Source organism: Ostrinia furnacalis, unplaced genomic scaffold (genome assembly GCF_004193835.3).
Source record: "Ostrinia furnacalis isolate ACB-3 unplaced genomic scaffold, ASM419383v2 OfSCF5405, whole genome shotgun sequence".
Lineage (NCBI taxonomy): Eukaryota > Metazoa > Arthropoda > Insecta > Lepidoptera > Crambidae > Ostrinia > Ostrinia furnacalis.
Window position 1 is genome coordinate 159,811 of NW_021135644.1, and position 25,737 is coordinate 185,547.

At 39.7% G+C, this 25,737-nt stretch overlaps 3 protein-coding genes across 8 annotated transcripts in view; 1 reads left to right on the top strand and 2 right to left on the bottom strand.

Annotated features, from left to right (window-relative positions):
- Window positions 1–25,737, top strand: part of PKD (serine/threonine-protein kinase D3) — a 119,714-nt gene that overhangs the window by 11,972 nt on the left and 82,005 nt on the right. The gene's annotated exons all lie outside the window — the stretch shown is intronic.
- LOC114361123 (juvenile hormone esterase-like) lies at window positions 930–15,194 on the bottom strand. 3 transcript variants are annotated; one of them, XM_028316065.1, is made up of 7 exons: window positions 14,932–15,194; window positions 14,678–14,686; window positions 3,228–3,373; window positions 2,836–3,149; window positions 2,491–2,703; window positions 1,628–2,416; window positions 930–1,133 (listed from the first exon to the last, which is right to left on the bottom strand). In XM_028316065.1, the coding sequence occupies exons 1-7, from the start codon at window positions 14,975–14,977 to the stop codon at window positions 989–991; spliced, it is 1,662 nt and encodes a 553-aa protein (XP_028171866.1). In that variant the 5' UTR covers window positions 14,978–15,194; the 3' UTR covers window positions 930–988. The 3 variants fall into 3 exon arrangements, with proteins under 3 accessions (XP_028171866.1, XP_028171865.1, XP_028171867.1); XM_028316064.1 differs by having other exon boundaries at window positions 3,228–3,377; window positions 14,682–14,686; window positions 14,932–15,193; XM_028316066.1 differs by lacking the exons at window positions 14,678–14,686; window positions 14,932–15,194 and adding an exon at window positions 5,944–5,999 and having other exon boundaries at window positions 3,228–3,376.
- Window positions 12,457–24,580, bottom strand: LOC114361124 (juvenile hormone esterase-like). Of its 2 annotated transcripts, none has more exons than XM_028316068.1 (6): window positions 24,466–24,576; window positions 19,715–19,863; window positions 19,278–19,597; window positions 18,912–19,124; window positions 18,039–18,827; window positions 12,457–12,681 (listed from the first exon to the last, which is right to left on the bottom strand). In XM_028316068.1, the coding sequence occupies exons 1-6, from the start codon at window positions 24,509–24,511 to the stop codon at window positions 12,537–12,539; spliced, it is 1,662 nt and encodes a 553-aa protein (XP_028171869.1). In that variant the 5' UTR covers window positions 24,512–24,576; the 3' UTR covers window positions 12,457–12,536. The 2 variants fall into 2 exon arrangements, with proteins under 2 accessions (XP_028171869.1, XP_028171868.1); XM_028316067.1 differs by lacking the exon at window positions 12,457–12,681 and adding an exon at window positions 17,164–17,867 and having other exon boundaries at window positions 24,466–24,580.

The following is a 25,737-nucleotide window of genomic DNA, read 5'->3' on the forward strand; positions in this document are numbered from 1 at the left end:
ATTCGGGCTTGAACAGAAAGGTTCCAGTTTCCAGTATGTTCTTCTCAAATTAGTTCCGTTCATGAAAACAAACTGATTTTTGGAGACAGCACCAATTACCAATTTTGTATTATTATTTTTATAAATATTAATTCGTATTCTAAGGGAACGAAGTGAATACGCGATTTCCTTATTAATATCTTGGTTGAGTGCTGTGTCCCAAAAACCAATCGGTTGTAAAAAATTGCCATCTCTCATCAATTCACAGATTCGTGTGATAGAACTATCAACACTCGACTCTTTTGGTGGAAAGTCTGATCTGGAAAATTCGATTCAAAAAGTTTTTAGGGAAGCAATTTTCATTGCGCTTTTGTGCGAGTATGTACCCACTGAAAGCTCGTTATCAATTATCGCTGAGCTTCACACTGATATATCGAGATAAAGCTCTGATATTATGTTTTATTCACTGTACTAGGAATCCCTGGTGCTATCAGTGTTCGTGCCGTAAAACTCGGCTTCGACCAAAGGTCACTAGGTCAGACAGGCCAAATGAGGGCCTCCTCTCCCCCACATAGTGACATTGGTGTTAAGAGATTTTCTTTGGTGTCTACTAAAGCCCGGTCTGTGAACCCGTAGAATTTTGTCCAATGCAGCATTTGGACCTCGCGTCTACGTATTGCCATCTGGCGGATATTTCAATCACGAAAACCCTCATTACGCGCGAGCGATAAGGATGGGTAGCTTGGGGTCATTGGACAAAATTCTACGTGCTCACAGACCAGACTAATACGTGTCATTATTAAGATTATTAACTAAAAATAGAAATGTTTAAACGGCATTCCAAGTTTTGCACCCAACTATAAAAAAGCTTTAGGTTGCTTTCTTAATATTCCTACGAAAATTCAAATGACTAGAATAATCGTAAAATGGAAATTCCAGTCAAATAATATTTTATATCTTTATTACAACAAGATAAATTGTAACCAATTTATTGGTCATCGTCGTCACACTACACATTAGTTAAGCTTTCGAAGAAGTGGACCATCTCCTGGTCATAGCAGCTCATGGCGCCGAAGTCGGTGGCGGGCCCGGCGATGTAGTTGTACTCCAGCGCACATGACGCCGCTCCCCAACATCCATCTCTTGATGGTGAGCTGGAAAAAATAAAACATCTTACTGTACATCTTTTAACAACATCACAAAATGGTATCAATTCGTATGATTTTATTTTATAAATTTGGAAAGGTACACCAACAGTACATGTACTTACACTATGAAAAAATACAGTTTTTTCACATTTACTATATTGAATTGTAATACCTATTAAAGGCGTACACAACATTGATAAAGCCTGGTCCGTGAGCACGAAGAATTTTTTCCAATGACCCCAAGCTACCCATCCTTATCGCTCGCACGTTGCTGTCGCGCTCGCACACTCACTGCGGGCGCCCGTCGCACAGTCGCGACAGCAATGTAATTACGCGCGAGCGATAAGGATGGGTAGCTTGGGGTCATTGGACAAAATTCTACGTACTCACGGACCAGGCGATTAGAATATCATTAAATAAAAACAGCCTTTTAAATTAAATTAATTAGTATAAAAACTATGAAAGAAAGAAAGAAAGAAAGAAAGAAGACGACGACTTACTTATTCTTTATGAATGTCTCCATAATATCGGTCATCCATCCTGTCATAGCTTCATCAGCGTTACTGGCAAGTACAGGCCACGAGTTCACCTTGAATATTCTGAAAAAATCCTCGTAGTGGCCGGCGCCGGAAAATGTGAGGTTCAGCGACTCCTTGACGACGCTGTAGTCGGCCTCGTAAGCGTACTTGTACAGGAACGCGGGTGCACCTCCGCTGGCCGCGCGCGCCTGCGCCAGCTTGATCGCTGGGTACTGGAACAGTGTCTCGGTACACAACTTAATGTACTCGTCCATTGTCGGAGTCGCCCTAAAATATCTTGCCAACACTTTATTCGCCATCTCCGCCGTTACGTTCGATGGAAAACTATATACAAGCTCTGGAGACAACACAAACAGCGGATTCTCTTGGATCGCAGCCACAATGTCCACCTGGACCAACCTTGGACGAACCGTTTCGCACTCGTTGCTAGTGAAGCCAATAACTAGTGGAATATGCTTCCCGTTGCCGTTAGCTTGCAGAGTTTCTGGGTACTCGCTTAGGATAGTCGTAAAGTTTGCATATGGTGTCTCCACAACAGGGACGAAACTGGTTAAACCCGTTGTATCTATCACTACCCTGCTGGCGGCTATGAGAACGTCGATCGGCAATTCAACAAGCTGGTCGTGGACCTCGTCGTAGTCCGTGGAGGTGATGTTCAGGGCTGAGAGGAAGAAGCCAGCCACTAGCTGAGCGTACACAGGAGACGCGCTGTAGAAGCTCTGGACAGCGACACCGCTCATAAGAAACGCACTAAAAACAGAAATGTCTTGTTATTATGAAAATTCTAACCTGATGACAAGAATAGAAAAAAAATATTTACAAACCGATTGAACAATCCAGCAGCGGCTGGCGACAGCGTCAGAAGGTGCGCACTGGCAGCGCCGGCGCTCAGCCCCGCCAGCGTGACGTCGGCGGGGTTGCCTCCGAAGTAGGCCGCGTTGGCCTGCACCCAGCGCAGCAAGGTCACCATGTCGCGCAGACCATTGTTCCCGGGAATCTTCGGGGTGTTCAGGGACAAGAAGCCGAGGAAGTCCAGCCTACAAAATGTAATCATAGTTACCTAGATCAATGCTTACAGGATGCTGTGTACATTCAATGAGCTGCGCTCATAATACTTTATTGTTTATAAGGCATTTGGTGAAGTAAATTGTATTGCCCAAAATACTTGCCTGTAATTGAATGTGATTATTATAAGACCTCTGCTGACTAAGTACTCTGGTCCATGAATGTCTGCGTCGCCGGACCCAGAGACCCAGGCGCCTCCGTGAACGAACACTAAAATCGGTAGCCTTCCAGTACAACTTGCACCTGTGTGGATGTTCGGGAGGGCATCTATTGGTACGTGTATGTTGGCATGGATGCAAGCCTCGCTGATGCCCTGCGGCCGCACCAGGGCATAAAATAACACTTCATTGTTCGGGCAGGCGGGCCCTTCGGTTGTTGCATTAAAGTCCCCGGTCCAAGGTTCGTGTGGTTGAAGTTCCTATGAATTTATAAAAAAAATATACAAATTAATAAACAGTTTTATGAGGAATGGGGATTGAACGAATTACGAACTAACTTGAAAGCGCAGCTCTCCCAGGGGCTGCTTGGCGTAAGGCACTCCTCGGAAACTGGCGTACTGCGAGCCATCCTGCGCCAGCCGCTTGGCGCCGCACACCCATCCCGCTCGCGTGCGCGCACGCACCTCGCACTGCCTTGATGTAGACACTATTTGCAATTACATAAAAGGACAATGGGCAAAATGGTACCCGGCTCCAATAGATATGTGTCTAGTATCGTTTGAAAGGTCTTACCAAGATGAACAACTTTTACTATGGCCACCAGCCTCAGATCTGGTTGTGTACGAAGATATACATACTTTTTTGCAGAATGGTACCCGGCTCCAATAGTTATGTTTGTAGTGTCATTTGGAAGGTCTTTCCAAGACGAACAACTTTTACTATGGCCACCAGCCTCAGATCTGGTTGAGTTCGAAGATAAAGATACTTTTTGTATACCTAAGTATCATACAGTATGAAGGGGGACGCGCTCGGGGCAGGGTCGGACGCGGTGAGGAAGACGGTGGGCGGGAGTTTGCATCGTGCGGTCCACACAGCTTATGACCGCAGTCTGTGGAGGAACACTATCTGTGGTCGCGATCCTCATCAGTGAGGGACCGAGGAAGAAGAAGAAGAAGTATCATACGTGTCCATCGTATGGTACTTAGGTTATGCGAGGCAGGAAGGGTTTACTGCTCCAGCATCCTTCCTTAACTCTATAATTATTGATGGGGATAATTGTGAAATAAATATTTTTATTTAAAGAAGTACTACCCCCTTATTAATAAAAAGTTACACCTAGGAAGAACCTTGGATTAAAATGACATTTCCATACCAAATGACAATTTAAGCCAGAGTTCAACTAGGGTGTAACTTTTATTAATAAAGGGGTTAAAGTTTTATTACTTCTTAAGGGTTTTATTATGGGTTGCTAAAGCGAATAAACCCACAAGACCCAATAAGTCCACCCACAAGATGGACCGACGACCTCATAAAGGTAGCGGGAAGGCGCTGGATGCAGGCCGCCACCAACCGGCCATTGTGGAAATCATTGGGGGAGGCCTATGTTCAACTGGACGTCCTATGGCTAAAATGATCATGATGATGATGATGAAAGCGAATAAAGGGCTAATAGCTTGGGTAGTTCATCGTAGGTATAATCCTTTCCTTTTCAATGCTTCTTTTAGTTATATTAATAGATTGTAGTCATAATACATACTCGTATACATGGATGATTGTGTTATACTTTCATTATAATACTTAGTGGAATTACTGCTTTCAAAACGTGAATTAGAACTGGCCCCATAGCAGACATTTTCCTACATCTAAAGGCCTTTTAAAATATATATTGGTTATGGCTATTGGAGCGGGTACCACTTTCCATACATTTGTGCCCATCATCCTTTAGAAAATCTTCTAAAAAGTATCTCGTCAATCCTAGGTTTGTCTTATAATTACTCATTTCAAATTAAATTTTAAGCTGGCCATCAGCCATTCTCACTCACTTAAATGTAATTTTATAAAATGATTTTATGATCGGTGATTTTTTACAATTATTATTATTTTTACTTCAATATCGAGTCGATGTTCGATACCAAGAAAAGCAATATCCACCTGCTAGGTACTTCACACGACACTAATTGTATACTTGTGCATGGAAAATTATGTCGCTGGTGTATCTTTTTCAATAAAATAAAAAATAAAAGTAAAATTATGAAAGTCCGATAATTTCACTGCTTTGAAAGAAAATTTAGAAATACTATTTATATTGTATTAAATCTATAAATTGGCATGATAGCGAATCCTAACTAAAAGTATAAATAAAAAAATCAAGAACAATTTTAATTAAGTAAACAGAAAAGGACACTAAGCTGGTTTAGTAGGAGGTAGTATAAAATGTTTTAATCTTAATTTCTAAAATGATGTCTGTGAAAAATGAACTAAACTCAACATCAAATAAACCGCACCTTCCGCGACGCAAACTTTAAAGATTTTCTTTTGTCACAATCATGGTTCCCCAACAATATTGGTGTTATTTGAAAGCCCAATAAATATCCTTAAAGAAAAATACATTTCATTTCTAAATAAATGATTAACATATACCATAAATGTGACTTGAAAATAGACCTCACTTTGGGCTCACCTCTGGGATCAATTAGACCAATTTTTATGGTTATAAAACCAAATAAAGATCTCACGTGTCCTCTTTAACAGATGGATAGCGATTAATCCCAACTTAACAGTTTTATAGTCATAAAAAATTGCTATAGCGTAACTACCTATTTTTTGAAGAAGTGACTCTGGATCCTTGTAAAGACACATTTTTGGGGTAAGAACCTTTCCTTTAATGAAATGAAGTTTAGAACTAGGCTTTCAAATGGTACCAATGTTGGTGGGAAGTAGGGATGCATACGTTTGATAAGTGCTTGTCGCGGGAGGTGCGATTTATTTGATGCCGAGTGTATTATTTTTGTGAAAACTATTTGGCAAAAAAATTCATAAAACTCATTTTATTTTTACAATTAAAGTAATTCTAAATGTGTAATATGTTTGTTTTCTAACAATAACAATTAAAAAAAAAATAATCGACTTTAGCAGTGCTCGTGCGTGACCCGTTAAAAATATTTTTATCAATATTGTACCCACGATTGGAAAAATTTCAATCCGTAAAAAATCGGCCGAAAGTATACTTACAGACACGAAAATCGTTATGCAGATGTTTTTTTTATTACTTACCAAAAGCAGCCAAAAGAGCAACGACGAAGACAGCTGGGCTGGCCATGTTGTTGGATACTGAAGGCAATTCTAGAGACAGTGATAGCCCCCGTTTTTACCTATACATTTATTTACTTTAATAGGGTTCCAACTTGATCATTTTATCATAGACGCAACCTTAAATTTTATAGTATCTTAATTTTTAAGTATTTTAATTTGTATTTTAATTGTTCTTTCATTAGATACTGCTGGGAAACGATAGGTGGACCGACCTTTTATGCATTTTTTCAATACTTTTTGATACCTTTTGTTTTTTTTTTATTATTATTGTTTTGATTTCTATTGTTTTGTAATGATAGAAGAGTGTTCTAATTAACGCTGCGCCGCTGGCATACGCTCCAAGAATGCAGATAGCATTCTACAGATTCAACACGTATAATATGTTTTGTTCTAATCCATCAATGTATGATAATTGTACCTACAATTGCAATAAACTAATTTGATTTGATTTGATCTAAAGATCATGATTTCACTGAGTCTGATAAAAAATAAAACCTACTTGCATTTTTTAAAGCTCTATGTAACAGAGAGAACTAACCCTAGATTTCACCATCTTCCTTTAGAACAAACGAAAAAAGTCTGTCAAACACCGTACAAAAAACGCCCGTTACAGTTATAGTTACGGTTAAAGTTAAGGTGATGCAACTCAGCCTTAAAAAAGCTAATTAATGTTATGACCATTAATAATTTGCAGCTGTGTGTACTGCTCAAATAAATGATATCATTCCAAGTAATCACCAGGGAAGTTGTTTTCTTAGGTATTGTATTTATTGCTTTACTAGAATTCATTGGACAAAACTTGCAAATGCAAAAAGGGTAGCAGTAAAAAGGCTTTTTAATTACATATTTATATTGATTTATTGTTTGTAATGGCCTCAGATCATAGAACTATGATCTGAGGTAATGGCACTGTGTTATTACAAGCAATGATTGCTTGGAGTGTGTATGTTAATTAATTTAAAATTAAACACTGTTTATTAACAAAAACATATAACAATTTTGTGCCGAAGTTTCCCAGTAAGAGATACCTACTTGTACGAGGGGCGGCTGAAAAGTTTTGAGCCTAAGTATGTTCAAGTGTTATTATTGACTTTATTTTGATTGAATTAATTTGCCAATAACCTCCTTAGTATATGTACAAAGTTTCATTTCATTAGCGTCATCACGCTTTTAGTAATTAATCCGTAAACATCACCATGTCTCAGTCATCCGCGCAAGGTACGAAATTGAAGTACACAGTTGTCATAAAATTCCTCAAAAAGAGGAACAAAAAGCTGACGGTAACATTTGAAGAGATGTCTACAGTTTATGGGGAGTCTGGGCCTTCATTTGCCACCATGAAAGATTGGATCCGATAGTTCAAGCATGGCAGGGAGTCGCTAAAAGATGACCGCAAGTCAGGGCGGCCAGATTTCGCCATTAACGAATAAAATAATGAAAATTTAAAGAATCTTGCTTAAGAGATCAGCGAATTAAGCTGTGACAGATAGCTGAAGCTATAGGCATTAGCAAGGAGCATATTGGCGATTAGTGACCGACCGAATATTCGTTTTCGTTTTCGTTTTCGGCCATTTTCGGCCAAAAAATGGTCATTCGGCCATATTTTCGTTTTCGGCCAAAAACCAGCCGAAGCTTCGGCCAAACCGAATATCAAAAATACGTGAATAAGATGGGGACCTTTATCGTTCCGATGTCTTCGGGAGTGAATCTGATGCACTCATGGTTCCAATCAGACTTGAACGGACGCGGTATTGTCACACTCTTTTGAAGTTTTGAAGTGAGGTTACGTTGTAAAGGGTGTCCAGCGAAAATTTTCCAAGTTCAAAATTGAATACAAATAAAACCAAAGAGTTTTTATTAAGTTTAATTGTTTCAAAGTAGTCTAATGCAGATTTGAAATACGCCATGATGAGTCACTGGGAGCCTACAGAGCGTTCGCAGTTGAGCAATAAGTATTTGAAATGTATTGTCGAATGATCGATGAATGTATGATACCACAACTGCAACTGCATCCCGGCCAACTACTATTTCAGCAAGGTGTCTCACCACACACGGAGAGTACCTCGATGGAGACACTGAGGACTATTTTTTCTAGCCGCCTCGGACACCAGATCTCACACCATGCGACTTTTTCTTGTGGGGATATCTCAAGTCAAAAGTTTACAGCAAACAATACTTAAATATAATTCAGGTTCTGTAAGAAAATATACGCCGTGAAGTTGCAGGAAAATTATTAGCGCGATTTGCTCTCGAATAGTTGCGAATGTAAGGGTCCGGCTGTGAGAGTACCTATGGTAAAACGGGCATCATTTAAAAGACATTGCATTGCCTATAATTAATTTATTTGTATGAATCATTTTTGAAGTTGAAAAATTCCCACTGGACACCCTTTATTTCTTCTTCACTTCCCAATATTTCAATATACACCGGAAATAATATTCTACTAAGAATTCATAATTAAATTTTTTGTGTTTTTATGCCGGTTTTCTTTAATCAATCCTTATCTAAAACAACTGTCAAACGTCATTATGTTTTTGGTCAAAACATTAATGGTTTTCAAAGATTTTACATAATTTCAGATTGAAATTAGAGAGTTGAAGGTCATTTTCGTTTTCGTTTTCGTTTTCGGCCGAAAATGAGACGGCAGCCGAAGCTTCGTTTTCGTTTCCGTTTTCGGCTGAAAATCCATATTCGGTCGGACACTATTGGCGATATTTTTCATACTCATTTACACATGAAATAGGGGTACGCGCGATGGGTGCCAATAATGCTCATGGCGCTCGACAACCAGCGTCGAGTCACAACTTCGCAGGAGTTTTAGGACATCTTTGGTCATAATCCTAACAATTTTTTTTCTCACATTGTCACGACTGATAAATAATAGATCCGGCAGTACGATCTAGAGTCAAAATAAGAGTCAATGCAATGGATTCAAAAGGGAAAACGCCGCCGCGGAAATTCAAAGTGGAGCGATCGATACCCAAGCTCATAGCCACTATTTTTGGGATTGTGGAGGAATTTTATTCATTGACTACCTACTTAAAAAAACTACAATAAACGGGGATTATTATGCTGTACCGCTAATAAGAGTACGTCGAGTGGTTGTTGAAATATTAAGAGGCAAACTGGTGAAAGGAAATCTGTTATTGCAAGACAATTCGCCCGTGCACACCGCGCATGTTGCATGACTTGCCCCGGGTAAAACTGGATTTCAAGAAATTAATCACCCACCACACAGTTTAGTCCGAATCCCTAGCTATTTTGTCTAATTCTCAAATTGGAAAAAAGTCCTCCAGGAACGAAGATTTTTGAGTGACAAAGAAATGAAGGCGGCGTTAAAGGCTCATTTCGAAGGCAAAGATTGCGAATTTTTTTTCAGTGGGTTAAAAGCTCTTTTACACAAATGTAAGAAGTCCGTTGTAGTAGAGGGAGATTAAATAGAAAAATATATTTTTTATACTTTTCTATCGGCATTTTTAATAGCCTAGGCTCAAAACTTTTCAGCCGCCCCTCGTATTTGTATTACGTTTTTGCAGAAATCCCTAAAACGTAGTATGCTCGCAGTCCTGAAGAGAACGGGAGAAGTTATGTACTCAAGTATTTTAATGTGAAACTAAGACTGAGTTGCACCACCTCTTTGTCCGTAACTATAACGAGAACCGATGGTATGGTTTTTGTATGGAGTTAGACAGACTCTTGCGTTTGTTAAAGTTAAAGTAAGATGGTGCAATCCAGCCTAAATCTGATATATTTTATTGGCACTACAACAGGGTATTTGAACTATAATTGAGGATTGTTTAATTAATTTTGTTTCCTTTCTTTTTCAGGTATGTAAACAAAAACTATTTGGAGTCTTATGGTGCCCCTCCTGGTATGTTACATAATACTATTTATCATACGAAAACTCACATACTGTTCGTCATTATGTTATTATCGCGTAATAATAATTTGTACTGAAGTTCATACTGATACTAGAAACTGTGCCCATAATCAATGCCATGAAAACCCAATTGTCCGTGAATTAGTTTTATTCTCAGATCATAGAAAGAGAATAGATATGAAGTCGCGCGTAACTACAACGAGAACCAGTGTCCCCACATTTCCCCCACCACAGCTCCCACACACACATTCAACTGTGTAAAAACAAAGCGACTGAGAGTCTACGACAACATGTGCAACCGGCTTAAAAGTGCTGTGATTGGCCAGAAGGCGTGCCTTATGGCCAATCAATGGCCGCGTGACGTGACGCAACTTTGAAAAAAGCAATTAGAGAGAAGAAAGATAAAATGGATTCGATAATATATCGATACTTTAAATCCTGGGGGCAAGGCTCGAAATTGGTTTAAAAAATGCTTGTATGAAAACCTTTTTATTATTATACGTTATTATTATGTTCTTTAACGATTTTTGCATAAAGGAGTCAGTTCCATTTTGTATGGACGAAAAACTCAGAATCAATTATTGGGACTAAATGAAGTTACCTTATATTAATTTACCCCAACCAAAGCTCAATGTCGTTATCGATGGAGTATAGAAGTTATAGACTGACAAAGTTTGTATGAAAAGTCATGGGTTAAGTAGGTACTTGCGATTTTTACCAGTATTTACAATATTGGTAATATATTATTATTTACTTTAATAATAATAACAGGATCACTGTAATTATTATTAACTACTATCGCGCATTAACTTTTTAATTATGGCGAAATTCGTACCGCCTATGTTTATCAAAAATAATGCCTATATTAGGCTTTCAACTAGCTCTTATAGTAATTACATAGTTGACAGTTACTAATCCCTTCTACTATTGTTATTGTTTTTGTAAAAACTTAAAAATCGCAAGCAACTCATGATTTTTTCATTCAAAATTAGAAAATAGAAAATAATAATTTACTTCTATTTATCGATAATAGGAAACCGTTATTAGAACACGAGCCCTGCACTATGTTACGACCGGCACATGCGGCCGTACTGTGTATTTTCACGCGTCAGTGGATATCGGAAGAAATAAAATACATTGCGCAGTAGTTACGCATGACATAAAGTGGTTGCTAACTAAATCGTCAATGTACAACGTGTTTGAATTTTTATCACCACTAATTTCGATATCGCAGTAAATGTCACGGCACTGAATTCGTTCGTAAAAATGTTTAGTTTTTTTTATTTATAAGCAAAATACCAATGGATTTGCAATACTTACATGTGGTAAATGACTTCATTGTTCCTGTAGTTCTTCGTTTCACTTATGTTATTGCACGTTACGACGCATTATCCAACAATATCGGAGAACATTTCCTCAGTACGACTGAATCGCGACTAACCTTGCGTCGCGGGCGATGTTCGTTTCTGGGCATATCGCGGAGACACGCGCCACGCCCCCGTTTCACATCTATTCCCTTCTATGATCTGAGACCTACATATTCTGTTTTATGAAATCAAGAAATATTTGGTTAGAACTATTATAAGATTAACATACTTACTGATAACAAATTCGTGAATAGTTTACGCGAGATTATAATCATAAAAATAATTTAAACTGTGTAATGATAAGTACTACTCGTAGTTAAGCAAGTATACCTCCACCTCCAGATTGAAATACAGACTGCACCCAGCCAACGCAGCATTCAGCATGTCCTCAGCAGGTTATGTTTCGGAAAATTTACAAAATTGTATCCATAAGAACTATTCGGGACTCATCCCACCTCACTTTCCCACCACTGCAACTCCTGTATAGCCCCTACAGCTCCAATGAAACCCAACCAGTGAAGGTTGAGTAGTCCCGGGGGATTGCTGTCTTAGAACCCGCAACGAATTTAATCAGAAGAATATAGGAAGAGTTCGAAATATATCGACTTCCCACCGTTGGTAAAGGTATTAAACCCTTTTAAGAATCCCAACTAATATCCCAACTAATATTATAAATGCGAAAGTAACTCTGTCTGTCTGTCTGTCTGTCTGTCTGTTACGCTTTCCCGCTTAAACCTCGCAACCGATTTTGATGAAATTTGGCATAGAGATAGATTGAGTCCCGGGAAAGAACATAGGATAGTTTTTATCCCGGTTTTTGAAACAGGGACGCGCGCGATAAAGTTTTTCTGTGACAGACAAAATTCCACGCGGGCGAAGCCGCGGGCGGAAAGCTAGTGATAAATAAATACGCACGGACAAACGGGATAAATTAAAGGAACCTATCTCGTCGTGAGTCAGTCTCAATCATGGTTATACATACTCGTATTTGTCATACTAAATAAATAACGTAATTATTTTTATGCTTTTTAATGCACTTTTTAGTGCCTTTTAGTTTGTAAAGTCGGATTTGTAAACGCAGTTTTTTTTATTCAGTCAACTATACCTCAGCTTCTAAAATAAAGAATACTGTTAGCCAACCAAACTAACGTTAACATTATATCAGATAACAATGAAATCATGGAAAAGATTTTTCTTCGAAAAAACAAGTAATAATATCAATGGCAATCCTGGACAAAGATCTTTTTATTGAAACAAGATAAATAGTAACGATTATTTGCATTAGTCATTGTAGTCACACTCGTACACTACACATCGGCTAAGGTTTCGAAGAAGTGGACCATCTCCTGGTCGTAGTCGCTCATGGCGCCGAAGTCGGTGGCGGGCCCGGCGATGTAGTTGTACTCCAGCGCAGGTGAAGCCGCTGCCCAACATCCATCTCTCGACGGAGTGCTGATAATTGAAATAGAACACTAAAATAAAGTACCTATGTGTAACACCTTTTACTGACTTCACAAAAGGAAGATGTTCTCTATGTGACGTGTTACCTTTAATCTTTTAATTAAAATGATATTATGTATTAAAATCGAAGTCAGATAATATAATTTCATAAAAAATATGACTTACTTATACTTTATGAATGTCTCCAAGATATCAGTCATCCATCCTGTCATAGCTTCATCGGCGTCACTGGCAGGTACAGGCCACGAGTTCACCTTGAATATCCTGTTCAAGTCCTCCGTGTGACCGGCGCCGGAATATGTGAGGTTGAGCGCCTCCTTGATGACGCTGTACTCGGCCTCGTAGGCGTACTTGTACAGGAACGCGGGCGCACCCCCGCCGGCCGCGCGCGCCTGCGCCAGCTTAATCGCCGGGTAATGGAAGAGTGTCTCGGTGCACAACTTAACAAACTCATCCATTGTCGGGGTCGCTCTAAAATATCTTGCCAACACCTTCTTCGCCATCTCTGCCGTTACGTTCGATGGCAAACTATATACAAGTTCTGGAGACAACCCAACCAGCGGATTCGCTTGGATCGCAGCCACAGCGTTAAACTGGACTAATCTTGGACGAAGCATCTCGCACTCGTTGCTGGTATAGCCTATAACTAGCGGAATATGCTTCCCGTTGCCGTTAGCTTGCAGAGTTTCTGGGTACTCGCTTAGGATTGTCGTAAAGTTTGCATATGGTGTCTCTACAACTGGGACGAAACTAGTTAAACCCGTTTGATCTAACACTACCCTGCTGGCGGCTATGAGAACATCGATCGGCAATTCAACAAGCTGGTCGTGGACCTCGTCGTAGTCCGTGGAGGAGATGTTCAGAGCGGAGAGGAAGAGGGCAGCCACTTGCTGAGCGTACACAGGAGACGCGCTGTAGAAGCTCTGGACAGCGACACCGCTCATAATAAACGCACTAAAAGGATATGAGTGTTCTGTGATTATAATTACAACAAAAGAAATGAAAAACAAGATTGCATGAATAAAGTGATATACAAACCGATTAAATAATCCAACAGCGGCTGGCGAAAGCGTCAGAAGGTGCACACTAGCGGCGCCTGCGCTCAGCCCCGCCAGCGTGACGTCGGCGGGGTTGCCTCCGAAGTAGGCCGCGTTGGCCTGCACCCAGCGCAGCAAGGTCACCATGTCGCGCAGACCATTGTTCCCGGGAATCTTCGAGGTGTTCAGGGACAAGAAGCCAAGGATGTCCAGCCTACAAAATGTAATCATAGTTACTTAGATCAATGTTTACTGTATGCTGTGTAATGTACACGCATGCTGCTGCATTCATAATGTTTGATCAGCTAAAAAGGCATTGGAAAAAGTAAATAAATGAATATGAAATTGTATTGTCCAAAATACTTGCCTGTAGTTGAACGTGATTATTATAACACCTCTGCTGACCAAATACTCTGGTCCATTGAAGTCTGCGTCGCCGGACCCGCAGACCCAGCCGCCTGCGTGAATGAACACCAAGATCGGTAGCCCTCCAGTACAACTCGCACCAGTTTGCTTGTTCGGGAGGGCATCTATTGGGACGTGTATGTTGGCATGGATACAAGCTTCGCTGATGCCCTGCGGCTGCACAAGGGGGCCAAAGTAGATATAATTGTTCGGGCAGGCGGGCCCTTCGGTTGTTGCATTAAAGTCCTCGATCCAAGGTTCAAGTGGTTGAAGTTCCTGTGAATTTTTTACGTTTTTTAATTATTAAGAAAAAGTATTTTATAATATTTTCATGGAATTCCATATTATGGTTAGACAATTTATGAAAAATGAGGATTGCACGAATTGCCTACTGACCTGAAAGCGCAGCTCTCCCAGGGGCTGCTTGGCGTAAGGCACTCCTCGGAAACTGGCGTACTGCGAGCCATCCTGCGCCAGCCGCTTGGCGCCGCACACCCATCCCGCTCGCGTGCGCGCACGTACCTCGCACTGCCTTGATGTAGTAGCCACCGCCACTATTTACAATTATATTAAATTAAGAAAGTCTTTTGAAAATAATCTCGTAAAATCATCCATAGATTTCTAATTATTCGTTTCAAATTCGATCGAAGAATCGTTTTGAATAAACTGTAAAGAACACTAAGCAGGTTAAGCAGGAGGTATTCTAGATTTTTAATGTAATATTGAATCGACTGCAAAAACACATTATGCAGAAACATTGTTAAACAAATTAAATGCTTTTTTTATTTTATTTACTTACCGAAAGCAACAAAAAGAGCAGCGACGAAGACAGCTGGGCTAGCCATATTGTTGGATACTGAATACACTTCTCGAGACAGTGATAGCCCCAGTTGGTATACTTTTATTTATATAAATAGGGTTCCCACTTGATCATTTTATCATAGACTAGCTTTCCGCCCGCGGCTTCCCCCGCGTGGACTGCATGCATTATATACCTAGCCTATAGTGGACCCGTGAACATTTTATGGTTCTATCTTTTATTTATAGTTTAGGTAGCGTACGCAAAATAAGTAACTTTTCTGGTTGATTTTTTACACCTTGTATCCGAAAAACTCAAATATATTACGGAACCCTATTTTTTTCCAAAATAACATTTAGTCTATGTTATTCGTGGATAATGTAGCTTTCGAATGGTGAAAGAATTTTTAACAACGATCCAGTAGTTTTTGAGCCTATTCATTACAACCAAACAAACAAACAAAGTTTTCCTCTTTATAATATTAGTGTAGATGCAACCTAAAATTGCGGTGTCTTAATTTTAAAGTAATATCTGTTTTAATTTTTGTTTCTTTAGATACTGTTGGGAACCGATAGGTGGACTGACCTCTTCAAACCTTAAGTTCGAACTCCTATGTTCTTCTGATTAATTTCGTTGCAGATCCAATGCCAGTTAAACTGTACCCGGGACAAACTTGACCTTCACTGGGGTTTTTATTGGAGATCAAGTTGTAGGTCCTGGCTGAGGTGTTCAAAAACTAATGATAACATCTAGACGTCACAAAAATCTGAAAAATTTGGGTAGGTACCTAAGCATAAATCCTCACTAGAAACTGTAAAAACAATTGAGTACGTACACCATTGCTTTTAAGAATTTCATTCACCTGAATGCGACCTGTCGGAAAGTCATTGTTTTCAATGACCTACGCACCCGTACACAAAACTGAAGTTACTTTGGCTACGCGGCTGCTAAAAAAAAATTGGGTTTAAAATGCTTAAAAACCCTTCCTATTTTAGATCTGACTTCCAGCTACTGTAGCTGAGCTACGTTTATAATTCTTCTTTTCCCACGTACCTACAAAGTAGTTCAGGGGCCTGATGTTTGAAGAAATTGTCAAAGCACTGCCCTCTTTAGGACTTTTTGGAGAGTCAAGAATGTTTTTTTCTTTCTGTATCCATTATCATTACTTTTTGAACATCCCTAGTATGTAACGAACCCTGAAGATTCGGCCAAACCAACGCGTGCAGCTCGCGTCGTCGATGGCCACAGGACGCGCGACCTGTCATTGGCCTATGCACGCGCAGTGATCGCCATCGCCGACGCGATCTTTACGCGTTGGTTTGGTTTGCGTCATTCTTCCAGCGTTAAACGCATTGATCGCAATCGCGCACGCAAGCTGATCGCGTTGGTTTGGCCGAACCTTAAGAAAAGCTAATTACTGTAATGACCATACACAAAATTGCAGCTGTGTGTACTGCTCAAATAAATGATATCATTCCAAGTAAGCACTATGTAGGCATTACTTGTTTTTATAGATTTATTGCATTACTAGAAATTATTAAAGTGGAGAAAATTTGCAAATGCAAAAAGGTAGCAATAATAAAACATTTTACTTACATATTTATTTATATTGATCACAAGTTAAAACACAAGTAGGTACTTATTTGTGTAAATATCTATCCATTAGTAGTCCATACGTGTTACTCAGCAGCACATGCCTTTCCAAGCTACAAACTTGGTTAAATTATGGTACTGGTAGTGGTCCTAACAACATAATGTATTACTCAAAAATATCTCGACTCGACTGATCAAATATGACTGGCCTATTAGATAAAAAATTGACGTGTTTTGTAAAAGATGTATGATTTTTGATTTTATCTATTGAAAAGCAGTGCGTTGGTCTGCACCTAGCGCAGCATTCAGCATGGGCCTGTTGTTGCCGGACACCTTGGTTGTGTTTAGGGATTGCAATAAAAAATAAACGTAACCATAAGAACTGCTGCTACTCTGACCATGGGGTGCCAATAGTCGCGCGGCAACCGGTCGCCGTCGCCGCTCTTCGGAACTAACTCTTAGGGCTATATTTCACCGGGACACCATGGCGACGCAACCAGTCGCCGGCTACCAACAAAATGTATACAGCTCTATAGAGAGTTACTCACCTGGTGTCCGTTTGGTTGCGCATAGCTGCATACATTTTGTTGGTAGCGGCGACTGGTTGCGCCGCCATGGTGTCCCGGTGAAATATAGCCCTTACGACACCGCTGCTTTGCTCCGACTCCCTTGCACCGTATAAGCCCTGTTTGATTCAGTCAACTAACACTCAGGTTCTAAGTTTCGGAATATTATTAGCCCACCAAAGTAACGTTGTAATAATACATATAGTTAAAAAGGATAAAAAAGCTCATTAAAATTTGTCCTTTTCCTTCAAAATACAGTTGTTTTTATATCTTGCAACCAGTTTTTTTTATTTTTTTTATTTGGCTTACAAAACTGGGTACAATCAAATATCATGCAAAAGTAAGTAATGAATGTAAAATCAATTCACACTGATTTACCCTACTCGACGTAAGCACAATATGCATATAAAAATAATCAATTAAACCACCTTAAATTAAGAATATTACACAGATAAACCAGATCTTACAACAGAACTAAACAAAATTTAGACTAATTTTAGACTATTTTAAATAAAGAATAGCCGTATTGATACGGCGCTTGGCGGAGACGAGAGAACCAAAAAAGTTGTGACCAGATAAATAAATACATAGTATAAATTAATTATATTAGTCAATGTAGTCACACTCGTACACTACACATCGGCTAAGGTGTCGAAGAAGTGGACCATCTCCTGGTCGTAGTCGCTCATGGCGCCGAAGTCGGTGGCGGGCCCGGCGATGTAGTTGTACTCCAGCGCACATGATGCCGCTCCCCAACATCCATCTCTCGACGGGGTGCTGGTAATTTAAATAGAACATCTAAAATAAAGTACCTATGTGTAACACCTTTTACTGACTTCACAAAAGGAAGATGTTCTCTATGTGACGTGTTACCCTTAATCTTTTAATTAAAATGATATTATTAAAATCGAAGTCAGATAATGTTATTTCATAAAAAATATGACTTACTTATACTTTATGAATGTCTCCAAGATATCGGTCATCCATCCTGTCATAGCTTCATCGGCGACACTGGCAGGTACAGGCCACGAGTTCACCTTGAATATTCTGTTGAAGTCCTCCGTGTGGCCGGCGCCGGAATATGTGAGGTTCAACGCCTCCTTGATGACGCTGTACTCGGCCTCGTAGGCGTACTTGTACAGGAACGCGGGCGCACCTCCGCTGGCCGCGCGCGCCTGCGCCAGCTTGATCGCCGGGTACTGGAGGAGCGACTCGGTACACAACTTAATGTACTCGTCCATTGTCGGGGTCCCGTTAAAATATCTTGCCAACACCTTCGTCGCCATCTCCGCCGTTACGTTCGATGGCAAACTATATAAAAGCGCTGGAGACAACCCAATCAGTGGATTCTCTTGGATCGTAGCCACAACGTTTAACTCGGATAATCTTGGACGAATCATCTCGCACTCGTCGCTGGTAAAGCCTATAACTAGCGGAATATGCTTCCCGTTGCCGTTAGCTTGCAGAGTTTCTGGGTACTCGCTTAGGATTGTCGTAAAGTTTGCATATGGTGTCTCCACAACTGGGACGAAACTAGTTAAACCAGTTTGATCTAACACTACCCTGCTGGCGGCTTTGAGAACATCGATCGGCAATTCAACAAGCTGGTCGTGGACCTCGTCGTAGTCCGTGGAGGTGATGTTCAGAGCGGAGAGGAAGAGGGCAGCCACTTGCTGAGCGTACACAGGAGACGCGCTGTAGAAGCTCTGGACAGCGACACCGCTCATAAGAAACGCACTAGAAGGATATGAGTGTTCTGTGATTATAATTACAACAAAAGAAATTAAAAACAAGATCACATGAATAAAGTGTTATACAAACCGATTAAATAATCCAACAGCGGCTGGCGACAGCGTCAGAAGGTGCACACTGCCGGAGCCGGCGCTCAGCCCCGCCAGCGTGACGTCGGCGGGGTTGCCTCCGAAGTAGGCCGCGTTGGCCTGCACCCAGCGCAGCAAGGTCACCATGTCGCGCAGACCATTGTTCCCGGGAATCTTCGACGTGTTCAGGGACAAGAAGCCGAGAAAGTCCAGCCTACAAAATGTAATCATAGTTAATTAGATCAATGTTTACTGTGTGCTGTGTAATGTACACGCATGCTGCTGCATTCATGATGTTTGATCAGATTAAAAGGCATTGGAAAAAGTAAATAAATGAATATAAAATCGTATTGTCCATAATACTTGCCTGTAGTTGAACGTGATTATTATAACACCTCTGCTGACCAAATACTCTGGTCCATTGAAGTCTGCGTCGCCGGACCCGCAGACCCAGCCGCCTGCGTGAATGAACACCAAGATCGGTAGCCCTCCAGTACAGTTGGTACTCGCACCAGTTTGCGTGTTCGGGAGGGCATCTATTGGGACGTGTATGTTGGCATGGATGCAAGCTTCGCTGATGCTCTGCGGCTGCACAAGTGAGCCAAAGTAGATATCATAGTTCGGGCAGGCAGGCCCTTCGGATGTTGCATTAAAGTCCTCGATCCAAGGGTCAAGTGGTTGAAGTTCCTGTGAATTTTGTACGTTTTTAATTATTAAGAAAAAAAAATTATAGTCTTTTCATGGAATTCTATATTATGGTTAGACTATTATGAAAAATGAGCATTGCACGAATTATCTACTGACCTGAAAGCGCAGCTCTCCCAGGGGCTGCTTGGCGTAAGGCACTCCTCGGAAACTGGCGTACTGCGAGCCATCCTGCGCCAGCCGCTTGGCGCCGCACACCCATCCCGCTCGCGTGCGCGCACGCACCTCGCACTGCGTTGATGTAGACACTAAGTACAAAAAGCTTTATGGAAAAAGATACTATTAAATTAATAAATATTGAAATAGGAACTGTGCATTGGCTTTTCCTGTATAGGTCGCACAACTTTTTTCATTTAATTTCCTCTGCTGCTATATCTCAGCACTAGCTGATAAGTGTCCCGAAGTAGTGGCAAGCTTTATTTCGCCCATGCATAACTACTTACCCTAAAAGTAGCCTCGAGAATGGATACCCGAAAAATTACCCTTAAAGTTCTCTTCAAATTATAATATGAAAGACAATCTTCCATAGCAGCTGTAATAGACTTTAGGTACATACATTTACCAATTTTGGTGATAAATAAATAGGCATTTTGTATTAGTTTTTGTATAACGCCTGAACAAAAACAAAGGGTAATATTTTGGTGTTATACATAGATTTCGAATATAAAAAATATATAATTTAACTAATTAAGACATGACAAAAAAACTGAGGTATGTCTCGTTTCTGTCGGGCCTGGGTCACAGATGTGACCGTTCTTCTTTCAATTAAAAAAGTGGTTGATCGAGCAGGCGTTCTATAAAATTGACGAACTGTTTGGAATTTAATTATTATTGACACTGTTACTTACTATTTATTTTGACATATAATTGACATTAATTCTATTTGTAAATATTAATTTATTTGGACATGATGTGTAGTTATTTCTTATTAATACTGCAATTGTTTATTATTAATAAGAAAATATATTGAAAATTTGACATGTAATGAACATCTATACTTATAATAAATCTGTAGAGAGGTCAATTCTGTACATGAAATATATGTATTTTCAAAATAAAAAAATAAAACCGACTTCAAATGCGTGAACACAAAAAAATACTAAAAATTAAAAATATTGCGCATAAAAAAGTTCGTCCCCAATTTTCCACCCTTGGGGGTTGTTTTTTCTATCATTAAATTTAAATGGGACCACCCTTGAGGTATTACCTATACGCCGAAAAAAGATTTGTTCAAATCGGTTCATAATTGGCGGAGTTATCGCGTAACAAACATAGAAAAAAAAAAAAACATACGGGTCGAATTGAGAACCTCCTCCTTTTTTGAAGTCGGTTGATAACTATCAGAGGGTGATTAGTGATCGATACTGATGCCAAAAATGCAATCAGTAAAATTTTTGTCTGTCTGTCTGTCTGTCTGTCTGTCTGTCTGTCTGTCTGTCTGTCTGTCTGTCTGTCTGTCTGTCTGTCTGTCTGTCCGTCTGTATGTTCCTTATAGAAACAAAAACTACTCGACGGATTTTAACGAAACTTGGTACAATTATTCTTCATACTCCTGGACAGGTTATATTATACTTAGGAATTCCCACGGGAACAGGAATTAGCGGGAAAATCCTTTTGTATGAAAAATCTAAACCGCTTAAGTTAGACGCTTGAAATGTGGCATGTAGGTAGAGATGTGCCGCTGAGAAAGTTCTCGTTCCCGGCAATATTCCCAGTGAGAATATTCTCGAGAACCGAGAACGCTCCCGAGAATATTCTCAGTGTTCTCGACTGAATGCATTTAGTTTTAATTTTAATTTTGTTGTTTATATGTGATATTATCTGTAATGTTTCGATGTTTTATTAACTGGGCGTTAAGACTAGTCGTAAACAAGGCATGAAACGTGTGAGTGAGATATTGCTGTCTTGCTCACTCTTTTCGTAGCGAACGCGCACCGCCGCTTTAGGACTCGGCTACGGTATATGAACATCAGTGTGCCTCTGAGTTTTAAGGCCCTTGCCACCCTGGCAGATTGCAAGCGGATTCAAAGTGGATTTAAAGCGGAGTGGCGACGCGACGGAGAAGCCGCGTGAAAATATCGTAAAGCTTCCCAAAGACTGCCCAGCCGAGCTGGATTCGATGATTGACTATTATTGTCAACAACCTCGAGTGTAGAGTCTCCAACTTATAGAGGAGTGGGTGCAACACGGTCTTTAGACATGATTTTTAAATCTTGTCCATGTTCATTTTGAGACCCACTTGTTGAGAGACTCTGTTGAGACCATCGAGCATTGTGCCTAGATCTTCCACGATCTCAGCCATGACTACGATATCGTCTGATGTCTGGGTGATGTACTCATCATCATCATCATTTCAGCCATAGGACGTCCACTGCTGAACATAGGCCTCCCCCAATGCTTTCCATGTTGATCGATTGGTAGCGGCCTGCATCCAGCGCTTCTCTGCTACCTTTACGATGTCGTCGGTCCACCTTGTAGGTGGACGTTCCACGGTGTGTTTTCCGGTACGCGGCCTCCATTCCAGAACCTTTCTGCCCCATCGACCGTCAGTTCTGCGTACTATGTTCCCTGCCCATTGCCACTTCAGCTTGCTAATCCGTCGGGCTATGTCAGCGACTTTGGGTTGTTTACGGATCTCCTCATTTCTGATTCGATCTCGCAAAGAAACACCAAGGGTGGTGGGTGATCTACTCGCCGTTGATATTTATGCTGAATCCGCTCCAGCCCAGAAGCTTGAAAACATCTTCCAGGGCGGTGGTGATGACGTCTCCCTGTCTCATCCCTCGCTGCAACTGGATAGTTTTCGGGTCCTGATCTTAAAACGGACTGTCACTGTGGCGTGTTTGTACAAGCCTTTCAACTCTTTAATGTATCAATAGTCAATTTGGCACAATTGAAGAGACTGAAGCACTGCCCATGTTTCAAACGAATCGAAGGCTTTCTCATAGTTCACAAACGCAAAGTGGCTGATTATACTCCTTGATCTTCCGTATAATCTGCAGTTGCGTATATTATTATGGTATATGGTAGTTACTAAAGCCTTTTCGGAAACTGGCTTGTTCGGGGGGCTGAAAGTTGTCGAGCCTGCTAACGTGACAATTCGTAATGACTATCGAAAACAGCTTGTAGACATGGCTCAGAAGCGAAATGGGTCTATAATTCTTCAACAAGGTTTTGTCACTTTTTTTGAAGAGGAGTATTACCATTCTTCTAAGTGTCGGATCAATCTAGCTAGCACTTATTTTCTATAAAAATGTGTCAAATGATCCGTCAGACAGGCTATCCACAACTTATCCAGAAGTGGCGAAACAGGCCCTTACTAAGCGATTGTGAAATATGCCCTTAATGTCAAATAAGAATAGTTTAAAAAACTAATAACACGCTTTTAGTTACTATCAGCACTAAAAAGCCAAAAATCATCAGGATCCTGGACATCATCTAGCATTAAAGTGCTCGAAAAGACAAATCCAATGAATCCAAACTCGATGAGTTTCCGCCGTTTCGTTTAGAAATTCTTTTGGCCACCTTCCAGTCCCATCATCAGACCAGCTGGTACCACAATATTGTATTGTCATTTCTAATCTACATATAATTGCCAAGTTTCATGATGATACAATACTTAGAAGTGCGTGTAATTCAGATTCTAAGATTCCATTACATAGTTAGTTACATACACGACGACCTAATAAGAGCGTGTTAAAAACGAAAAAATGGACAGATACATTATTTAATTACGTGTAAAAAGAAATTTCTGTCATCTTACATATCATTAAAACGACATTTCACGACGAAAAAAATAAAATATAATAAAGGTGCAGTTGCCAAGAATATTGCCGAGAAAGTTCCCGAGAATATTCTCGGGAACACTGAGAATATAGCCTTTCACTGCAAATAGAGTGTATTGTTTAATATACACTTATCTGTTGACTTAATTTAATACTATTTTACTTAAGAAAGTTTGTTTATTTCCATTTGATAAACATGATTCTCAACCTTTCTCACTTAGGAGAACGCTCCCGGGAACGCTCCCGAGAATATTCTCAGTTGAGAGAGCGTTCTCGGGAACGGCACATCAATACATGTAGGTACCTTAGTAAACTTAAAGCTTAGTTACAACACGTAATTCCCGAAATTCCCACGGGATCGGGAATTAGCGGGAAAATCCTTTTGTATGAAAAATCTGAACCGCTTAAGGTAGACGCTTGAAATTTGGCAGGCAGGTACCTTAGTAAACTTAAAGCTTAGTTACAACAGGATATTGCAAAATTCTCACGGGAACGGGAGTTAGCGCGAAAAAAACATTTGTATGAAAAAATCTAAACCGCGTAAGATAGATGAAGGGGGTAAAACGGGATCCACGCGTACGAAGTCACGGGCGGCCGCTAGTTATGAATAAATTTCTTATTCTTATTCTAAACTCAGTCTGAACTGAGTTACGAGGGTTAGAAGTTTGATGATTTTACATACTAGATTTGTTTTTTGCGCTCAAGTTTTGTAAGAAATTGCAACAAAATAGTGACATTGTATGTGTAAACAAACAATACCATCCATTAAACTTAAAGGCTCCAGACATCAATGTGGAGCAGAATCAGCGCAATAAAAAAAAATAGCGCAATATTTTGTTGCAATTTCTTACAAAAATTGCGCGCAAAAAGCAAATCTAGTATGTAAAATCATCAAACTTCTAACGCTCGTAACTCAGTTCAGACTGAGTTTAGAGGTATACATGTCATAGTAAGTTTGGTTTATTACGCTATTTTTGTAATCAAAAAACAAAGTTTGGTCGATTGCCGCGCGAAAAAAAAAAGACGCCACCTTCCATATAAAATCTGGCATTGCCATTTACTCACCAAATGCAGCCAAAAGAGCAGCGGCGAAGACAACTGAGCTAGCCATGTTGGTGGAAAGTGAAGACACTCCTAGAGCCGGTGTTGGCCACAGTTTATATCGTTTTTCTAATATACGTTAAGATAAGATAAGCATTTATTGTTAATTGTGTTGATTTTCGGACATTTTATCATTCTAATTTAGCAGGGTTCCCACTTTAACGTTGTATATTTAACTGTGGAAACTTAATTGGTTTATGTGTTTTCTTACTGCACCTAAGTTAAATTATATTGTAACTGTATGTTTCCCAAAAATAAATAAATAAATACATGCTTTTCTTTTTTACACACGCATATGTTATAAGTATTATAATTAAGCCTGTGAATTGATATTAAGGCTGGAAATTGTTTTTTTTTTCACATTGCAATGTTAATGGCATGATGAACTTATGCAATAATACCAGCTGACCAAAAAAAATCTTTCACTTACTTATCTATATTACGTATATTGTTAGTATAGAAGCAAAATTATAGAATAAGAATAAGAAAAACTTTATTTGACACAAAAAATAAAAATGAAAAACAGAACAAAGGGACATAAAACTATACATACACGAATATTTTTGTGCCAAAAATAGTAGGGAATTTAGTGCAAGAACCCCTCCACTTTGGTATAGAAGGCTCATTTTTGCAACAATGGTTCTTTGGGTGCTCCTGAGTGGATTTCCGTCGGTAGACATCGGGAGCCCCCCCTGTGGTAGCAGGGGGAGGGGGGGCAAGTTTCCTTCCGCCGCGCTTCACTTTAAGGCCCATATCTTCAAAACTATGGGTATTAGGGCAAGTGTGGTATCATTTTCGGATAATTAAAGGATGGCGAATTCATTTCTAGAACAAACTTTTTGCCTTTTCATACAAAAAAATTGAAATATTGAGTAAAATTCACAAAAATCAAAAAGTATTTTTTTTAATAAACGTCGTTTACTTTTAAACCACTGGAGATAATCTAATAAAAAAAATATGACCAGAAAGCTACATTTATCAGAATTATAAAAATATAATATTGTATGGTACTTTTTTCGCAAAAAGTAGGTGAAAAAAATTTTTTCTTCAGATTTTTTTTATTAGATTATCTCCAGTGGTTTAAAAGTAAACGACGTTTATTAAAAAAAATACTTTTTGATTTTTGTGAATTTTACTCAATATTTCAATTTTTTTGTATGAAAAGGCAAAAAGTTTGTTCTAGAAATGAATTCGCCATCCTTTAATTATCCGAAAATGATACCACACTTGCCCTAA

What these genes read in the sequence shown, in the direction of transcription:
- LOC114361123 (XM_028316065.1), bottom strand. Translation starts at nt 14,977, where the DNA reads ATGGCTAGCCCAGCTGTCTTCGTCGCTGCTCTTTTTGTTGCTTTCG. An exon ending in ATAATCACATTCAATTACAG is followed by an intron (nt 2,704 to 2,835) that starts GCAAGTATTTTG and finishes TACATTTTGTAG; the next exon opens with GCTGGACTTCCTCGGCTTCT. An exon ending in GCTGCTGGATTGTTCAATCG is followed by an intron (nt 2,417 to 2,490) that starts GTTTGTAAATAT and finishes TTCTGTTTTTAG; the next exon opens with TGCGTTTCTTATGAGCGGTG.
- LOC114361124 (XM_028316068.1), bottom strand. Translation starts at nt 24,511, where the DNA reads ATGGCTAGCTCAGTTGTCTTCGCCGCTGCTCTTTTGGCTGCATTTG. An exon ending in TGCTCTTTTGGCTGCATTTG is followed by an intron (nt 19,864 to 24,465) that starts GTGAGTAAATGG and finishes TTTTGTACTTAG; the next exon opens with TGTCTACATCAACGCAGTGC. An exon ending in ATAATCACGTTCAACTACAG is followed by an intron (nt 19,125 to 19,277) that starts GCAAGTATTATG and finishes TACATTTTGTAG; the next exon opens with GCTGGACTTTCTCGGCTTCT.